Source organism: Lolium rigidum, chromosome 2, assembly GCF_022539505.1.
Source record: "Lolium rigidum isolate FL_2022 chromosome 2, APGP_CSIRO_Lrig_0.1, whole genome shotgun sequence".
Taxonomy (NCBI): domain Eukaryota; kingdom Viridiplantae; phylum Streptophyta; class Magnoliopsida; order Poales; family Poaceae; genus Lolium; species Lolium rigidum.
In genome coordinates this window covers 144,346,074-144,354,383 of record NC_061509.1, presented here as the reverse complement: position 1 = coordinate 144,354,383, position 8,310 = coordinate 144,346,074, and the positions used below count along the sequence as shown (strand labels likewise).

Here is an 8,310-nt window from a genome sequence, read left to right as displayed (position 1 = left end):
CTCTTCCCAGCTACATCAAGAGTTAGTTTTGAAGCACTTCATTAGATGGTTTGATTCCCTGTTGTCCTTCATTAGCTGGTTATGTTTGACGTGTGTCTTTAGACATTACAAAATTATCTATCCCATCTCAATGCATGGACACCCTACTAGTAAAACATGGTCCCTTTGATTTATAGGAACAAAAACATATAAGATTAAAATGTCAATGTCTGATCGATAATGATGGGCAGAAATATTCTCTTTCATGCATGAATGAACCTAGAGATCTAACCTAATACTTTTTTTTAAACTACACTATAAGTTTTGATGGGATTAATTCCTATAGAATATGATCCCGTGAGTAAACAAGTTTTGCAGAAAAAATCATAGAATCTCAATCTCACGTAAATCCATAAAAAATCTATGAGTCAAACGAGCCGAGGGTTCACCCTTGAGAAAAGCATCAACCTAATTCAAATCCTCCCTAGAAAATAAAAGAAGTTAATCCAAAGCCAATGAAACATATCCGCGCAAATATATGACTAAAGGGTGAAAAATAAAATTCACTCTAAATATTATGGATAGAAAAACTGATTGTACTGAAAAGATTTTTTCATGACATCTAACATAATTATATTTTTCTTAAAAACTTGCACTAAAAGTTCTGTGAGATTAATTTCTATAGAATAGGATCTTATGAAATAAACGAGTTCTAGAGGAATTTTGTCATAGAATCTCGATCCTGATAAATCCTGTAAAAACCAATCTTTCTTTTCCAACCTAATCCAGTTCCTCCCTGGAAAATAAAAGAAGTTAATCCAAAGTCGATGGAATCATATCCGCGCAAACATAGCCGGTGCACATGAGTACACATTATCCGCCGCTGTCTTACGCCGTTGGCCAGAGAAAACTAAACAACTGAACCCGAATGGCAATGTTTATACGGTCAGTAGGTAAGCGACCTACCGTATGGCCGTATGTATATCTACACCGGGACCGGCGGGCGGTGGACCAAGTCTGTTCTTCCTTAAAAGGCTCTGAAAAATCTCCCCGTTTCCTCCCAGCGCTTCTCCCCTACCATTCGAGGAAAATTTCTCTCGCGGGACTCGATACGCCAATCGATCCGAGGCCGAGTTCTCCATCAATTTGGGGCCGGTTCTCCGGAAGATTGGGTCTTTTTAGCTCGACGTGGCGCCAAGCCGGTAGGAAATCGGAGCATTTTATTTGGTCGATTTTGCTCGATTTGAGTTCAGCGGGGTCCGAAGGTGCCACCCATTGATCGAATCGGCCTTGCAAGGCTTGGATTCGAGAACCATTCAGTCCCGCATGGGCGATTCTTGGATTGTGCTCGACTGAATCGAAGGCCAATTGGCGGTTTCTTGGCTCAAATCCCACTTTGCTCGGCGAATCTGAGGCGCTGGGAGTCGTTCGCAGAGAAGGCGGCGATAACCCGTGCAATCGGGTTCTTGGATGGGGACGGGATCGAGCATCCTTGGCGCAGACGGGGAGTGGGGAGAGACGTCGCTCGGCGACATGCCGGAGAGCTGCGTGGCGGCGGTGCTGCTCAACCTTAACCCGCCGGAGATCTGCCAAGTAGCCTGCCTCAACCGCGCCTTCCGGGGCGCCGCCTCCGCGGACTGCGTGTGGGCCGGCAAGCTGCCCGCTAACTACCGGTACCTTGTGGCTCTTGCAGCTGCCGCCGATGATGAGGGCGGTGGCGACGGAGATGGCAATGTCAAGCCCTGCTCCCTTATATCGACTAAGAAGGAGATTTACGCGCGCCTGTGCCGGCCTACACTTTTTGATGCCGGTACAAAGGTAACTCATTTAACTAGATATTTATAGCAGTCTACTAGAGCTGATTATTATTTTGTAGATGATTAATTGAGCAGATAATTTGGTTAATAAACTCAAGGAGCTTTCTAATTTCTTTTTTTGTTCATGTTTGGTTGGGTTGGCTGTCAACTGTCATTCTGCTATTGCTTGAATGATTTGTTATGTTTAATAGGCAACAATGTTGTGGCTTGTAGGAATTCTGTATTGAGAAGAACAAGGGAGGTCTTTGCATGTCCATCTCCTCAAAAGCGATGGCAATAACAGGTATAGATGACCGAAGATACTGGAGCCACCTTGTCACAGAGGAATCAAGGTATTTTCCTCTTGCTGATCTTTATTCCGTGAAGATTTTCTCTATGAGATCTGAATTCCTATAATTACCATTAAAGAAACCATCTCAGCATTTGGTTATTTGATTCACGTTTAAAGCCTTATGAACTAGAGCTATTGCTGGCATGTTCTTTCTTAGTCCCCAAAGAATAAATTATAGTTTACATTCAGTTTTTTTTTTTTTTTTTTTTTGCATGCCAGGACTGTCAGCATACAATTGTCCACACAAATAGAAGGAATGCTAGTTAAGAACGTTGTGTTTGGTTAACTCGGTTTAACTAGTGTATGCTCTTTGATATGATTAGATTTCTTTAATAGTTTATTAGCTGGTTAGGTTACTACATGCTTTCATGGTATACTTGGTTGATGAAAAACCGTTCTTTCAAATTAGGCCATTTTAAAGTCAGGAGGTAACCTCATGTTGCAAATTTTGTAAGCTACTTATTAGATTAGTAGTCATTGTGATGTTAACCTGCTATTAGCATAAACGGGATGTTAGTCAATGTGAATTGTGCAACACCGGTTAATTCACGAGATGGTGAACTATGAGAACAACAACGTTTCCTTTGACATGAATGTACTAAACAAGGTTAGCAGTCATGTTCATGTTTGCTCTGAAGGGCTAGAAATTGTCATATTAATTGAATAAAAATGATAATAAATTATTGTCATCGTGGTGGGTCTAGATTATAAGTTTCTAACTGTGTAGATGTTAAGAAAGCAAACACATATTTACAAAGAAGAATACATAGATGAAATAAGTTTCTGAAAGGAAGAGATACTGGAGAGAAAAAAGTGTGTTGGGAACATAATCATTTTATGGAAGAACTTTCTTGCCTTTAGCATATGGGGGCTATGAAGGGTGAAGAATGTAAGGGTTTTGTGGACGCATAAAAGTGTAACATGGTGATTCAAAAGATAAACTCCTCGCAATAATAGTATTTTTATGTAAAGACATTTTCTACTTCTCCACTTTTAATGCCCTTTAAGCCTAAAATTATACTAGAATGACCAATTTCGATGCAGATTCTATATGGCCTAAACTTTTTTTTTTCTGTGCATAGTTTTTAAAATTCAAATAACATACACCAATGTGCACTATTTATGATAGAATCACTCATTTTTTTTATGGTATAATCTGAAGCCACACGAATGACGGATTTATAAGGGAGAAAGGGTGAAAACAATGCATGCAGAGGAATACTGACAGAAATGTACTTTTAGATCTTTTATTTGTGCAATTTTTCGTTTGATGCAATACTGACAGAAATGGTGGAATACGCTAACCCACCACAATGACACAATGAACCCTCCCAAATTATGTTTTGTATTGCTAACCCAGAGCTAACCCGCCTAATCCAGCCAAACAGTAATTTGTACTATAGAATTAGGTTTGTTCCCAAACAATATCTGCATTAAGCTACCACAGTTTAAGAGCATTTACACTTTCCCCTTATCTCAAAGTTGTTTAGCCCTATGTAAATTGTACTAGTTTTGCTTTGCTTTGTACGGGTTTTTTTCTTCATACCTGACCTGTCTCTATTAAATATGTGTAGAACTAACAGTGTCTAAATTGGAGAGTTCCTACCATTTCATTACAAAGTGTTGTCAGTGCAGTTTTATTCATTGTAGTCAGCTATATTCAGGGATATAAGTTTCAGAGGTTGTAATTGACGAGATATTTGATTATAGGATCTGCTGTCAGACTTACGATTTCTCTACATTCCCTAACCCCTTTAGTTTCCTCAAGTATCGAAATCTTTACTAATATAAAAATCATGAGTTCCGGACATTCAATCTTGGCCATGCATCCACTCATCAGATGGTTTTAGTTGCTTACTGAAATCGCCACTGGCGGAGCTATGTGTAAGCCAGCAGGGGCCGCCGCACCCCCAGGGTTGAAAGATTCATTGAAGAAAATATTTTTCTCGGGACTTAGGTGGGAAAATTTAGAGTCATTTGCCCCCACCCCCAAGTATTCCTATTTTTTCTTTTGCCCCCCCATACATTCTCGGCTAGCTCCGCCACTGGAAATCGCCTTTTAATTGCACGGCACAGTTACTCCTTAATTAACCCCACCTAACTACTGTAGTGACCACCTCATCTAAATTCTCCTCTATCTTCTTTCTTCCATATGCATTGTACATATTACTTATTGACACAGAATATATTTCAGTACTTAGAAGCGAAACAAATATCTATTGAACATATTCACTGCATTGTGTTTACAGTTAAATGTGCATTGCGTGTGCACAATTACTATTACATAGAAAGGAAATGGACTTTGCATATTAAGTGTAACATAACTCTTCAGCCATTCCATACCTTTCAATTATAGATTTGCGGTAAATGGAGGTTCACTGAGATTCTTCCCTTTGTTATTTCAGATTCCATAGTGTTGCTTATCTTCAGCAAATTTGGTGGCTTGAGGTGGGTGGGGAGCTTGATTTCTGCTTCCCTGCAGGTTCATACAGCCTGTTTTTCCGTCTTCACTTGGGTCGAGCGCACAAGCGCATGGGTCGTCGGGTTTGTGACACTGAGCTCATCCATGGGTGGGATGCCAGACCCACCCGGTTCCACCTCTCAACATCGGATGAACAACAGGCTACATCAGAATATTATCTAGATGGACCAGGAAGCTGGATTCTTTACCATGTCGGCGATTTTGTCATTTCGAACTCCGATGAGTTGATCAGCCTGAAGTATTCGATGATGCAGATCGACTGCACCCACACGAAAGGTGGCCTGTGCGTCGATTCAGTCGTGATATATCCGAAAGGGTATCGACGCGAGAAGATGAACACAGTCTACATGTAATTTTGCAGGGTGGTTGCGATGCTCCAGCAACGCGAGGCAATTCAGAGGGAGATGGCTAGTATTTTTCCTGTCCATTCTTATCTGAAAGTTTGTGTATATATTATTTTTCTTGTCCTCTTTCTTTACTTTCTGAGGGTCTTGCAATTTGTCATGTATTCTTTGTAGTGTTAGTTACACACTGGTAGGGAGGGAGGTAGGAGAGATCTAGAATCAGTTTAACTTGACATGTTATTTGTGGAGTACACAGTACTAGTCGTCTGAAATAAGCAGTCAAATGCCATCTTCATCTGTATTTTTCCAATCAGCATAATGATATTTGGCGAGCTGAGTCAGTGCCATCTTCATATGTAGTTTTCATCAGCATATGATGTTTGGCGAACTGAGTGGGTATTCCTATTTGTCTGGTCCTTTGACTGTAACTAATTTTATCTTGACCATTCGTGTATTCAGGAGCAGTCTTTTGAACCCGTGTTCCAAGCTCATATACATGAGATCGTTTTTTCTTTCTTAGAGAGAAATATGCTCTACTAGGCTGATAGCCGTGGTTAGTGGTTGTGTTGCCTGGCCTGAGCATGTGTTCGGTCTGCAGATCGCGTCCTTGAGAGTTTGTTAGACGATCCAGGAAAGGGAAATGTGAAACGGAGGCTGAGATACGCACCTCTATTTTCAAACACTTAAAATTGGGTTTTCAAAGTTTTTGAATGATCTAAAAGAAAATTCTAGGAGTAGCCAATAGTGTATACTATAAACGTGCAAAATCTTAATGTGGACCACTTTGTATTCTAGGCTGTACCAGTTCATATTAAGATTTTGCACGTTTGTAGTACATCATTGTCTACCTCATAAATTTTGTTTCAATTTTTTGAAACTTTGAAATACGAATTTTAATTGTTTTTTAAATGTAGTTTAGCCTCCATTTGTATACTCTTGGGAAGGCCTATGCATTGCTTCTGCCAATAAAGGCCACTTATAACTCTACAAAAAGTTATTTTCAAAAAATTCAGCTCCAGAAACATTCCTTTCAGAGGGAGCCATTTATAATGCCTCGTTCTTTTTGCGAGTGATGGGTTGCTGTAATTTTTGCTTTGGAAATGGGCGGCAAATGTTTTGGCCCAGAACAAACATGTAGGGAGGACCAGCCAAGGTCAGTGCTACAAGAAAGCTAGGCCCGAGAGCCCATTAAGGTTGACTTGTATTTTAGCTCAATTGTGATCAACTTGAAAATAAACCAACTGAGACCATCTCCAGTTGTGTCCCCCAAAGCATCCCCCAAACCACGCCGAATTGAACGTTTAGGGGACGTGTTTTGTTCGTGCCGCGTTTGGGGGACGTCGCTCCCTAGCCGCGTCCCCCAAACGTCGCCCCCCAAACATTAAAGATATTTCTTTTTCAACATAGAACCATTTATCAAATATAGCATATGAATAAAAATGTTTGCGAGGATTGTTTTTAAATTAAAATACAACAAACAATAAAATAAGTAAACAAATATAATAAATAGGGCTAGATGCTACATCAAGGTGCCACGGTATTTTCTTTGATCCTCCACAAATGCTCAACGAGATCAGCTTGAAGTTGTTCATGAACATTGCTGTCACGGATCTCTGCGTGCATGGTGAGGAAATCAACAAAATATGCAGGCAACTCATGTCAACCTCCGCAAGAGGGCCCTCACACTCATAGGGACCAACATGTGTTCTGGCATGATTCTTGCGGTCATCCTCGATGATCATGTTGTGCATGATCACACAAGCCTGCATCACCCCCCACATTTGATCGTGAGACCAGCTTAGAGTAGGGTACCAGACAATGGCAAATTGTGCTTGAAGCACACCAATGCCCGCTCGACATCCTTCCTGCAAGCCTCCTGTCGCGTAGCAAAGTGGGAATTCTTCAGACCTGATGGATTCGAGATTGTTTTGACAAAAGTGGCCCATTTTGGATATATACCATCGGCTAGATAATAGCCTTTGGTATATTTGTGGCCATTGATCTCGTAGTTGCATGGTGGAGCATGCCCCTCCACTAGTCTGCTGAACACCGGAGACTGCTGCAACACGTTGATGTCATTGTGTGATCCCGTCATGCCAAAGAAAGAGTGTCAAATCCACAGGTCATAATCTGCCACAGCTTCAAGCACCACACTGCAATATTCATGACGCCCTTTGTATATACCTTGCCAAGCAAACAGGCAGTTCTTCCATGCCCAGTGCATGCAATCGATGCTTCCAAGCATTTCATGAAATCCTCTGGCAGCATTTTGTGCCATGATCCTTGCAGTCTTTTCCTCAGTTGGCCCTCTCAAGTAGTATTGGACAAACTTTCCCACCACAGCTCGACAAAACTTATACATGCACTCAATGGAAGTAGACTCACTCATGCGAAGGTAGTCGTCATGTGTATCGGCAGGTGCTCCGTATGCAAGCATCCTCATGACGGCGGTGCACTTCTGAATCGACGAGAACCCGACAACGCCTACAGCGTCGAGCTTGAGCTTGAAGTAGGGGTCGAACTCTCGAACGCCGTGGAGGATATTCATGAATAGCCCCTTGCTTATCCTGTACCGGCACCGAAAATTGTCGGCATGCGTTGCACCATCGGCGAAGTAGTCTTTGTGCAGCATGGCATGCCCCTCCATCCTCTGCCGGGGCTTGGACTTCCTTCTCCCCGGCCTTGATCCTCCGCGGAGCGGCCTCTTCCTCTTCTCTGCCTCGGCGTCAAGCATGTCCTGGAGGGACGCGATGATCAGCAAATGCTCCCGGAGATCGTCATCAAAGGCTTGCTCGTCCTCCAGCAGCATGGAAACCATCTCATCGTTGCTATCCATGTCTAAAAGCAAAATCAATGGTTAAAATTGCGCCGAGGCAGATGACGCAAGGAACAGCGGCCAATCGCGCATACCTGGCAAGTCGTCGAGTGCGCGGAGGTGGGCCGGATTTGACGCCGCGTTCTGGGACGAGATGTCCAAGCGGCGGAACGACCGGTGGGAGCGCCAGCCGCGGCGACGGCGCCGACTCTCAGAAGAGATCAGACGCTCAAACGGCCGGCAAATCCAGCGGCGACAGAGGGGTGGGAGGCGCGGGAAGGAAAGAGCGACGAGAAAAAAAGGCGTGAATCAACGGTTTATGCAACACGTCGCCGACATGTGGGAGCCCGCGTCGCTTCGCGTCACTTTTCGTTATGTCCGGCGTGCCCGGAGCGTCCCCTGTGGAACGGGGACGGCCTTGGGGCGCCGGATACCGTATCGGGGCGCGCCGGACAAAAATGGGCTTTGACGGACGCGGCTGGAACCGTTTTTTGGTCCGGCGCGTCCCAAATTACTTTGGGGGACGCTTTGAAAGGAACATT

The 8,310-nt window shown here is 43.1% G+C and overlaps 1 protein-coding gene across 1 annotated transcript; it reads left to right on the top strand.

Annotated features, from left to right (window-relative positions):
• The first annotated feature begins 954 nt into the window (after positions 1–954).
• On the top strand, positions 955–5,266 carry LOC124692422 (F-box protein PP2-A13-like). Its single transcript, XM_047225798.1, has 3 exons — positions 955–1,797; positions 2,010–2,128; positions 4,533–5,266. Exons 1-3 carry the CDS (start codon positions 1,450–1,452, stop codon positions 4,960–4,962), a joined length of 897 nt encoding a protein of 298 aa, XP_047081754.1. The 5' UTR covers positions 955–1,449; the 3' UTR covers positions 4,963–5,266.
• The last annotated feature ends 3,044 nt before the right edge of the window (positions 5,267–8,310 follow it).

Excerpts from the sequence above, each read along its gene's own strand:
- LOC124692422 (XM_047225798.1), top strand. The coding sequence starts at position 1,450 with ATGGGGACGGGATCGAGCATCCTTGGCGCAGACGGGGAGTGGGGAGAG. Across the intron at positions 1,798-2,009 it reads TTTTTGATGCCGGTACAAAG|GAATTCTGTATTGAGAAGAA; the intron begins GTAACTCATTTA and ends TGTGGCTTGTAG. Across the intron at positions 2,129-4,532 it reads CTTGTCACAGAGGAATCAAG|ATTCCATAGTGTTGCTTATC; the intron begins GTATTTTCCTCT and ends TTGTTATTTCAG.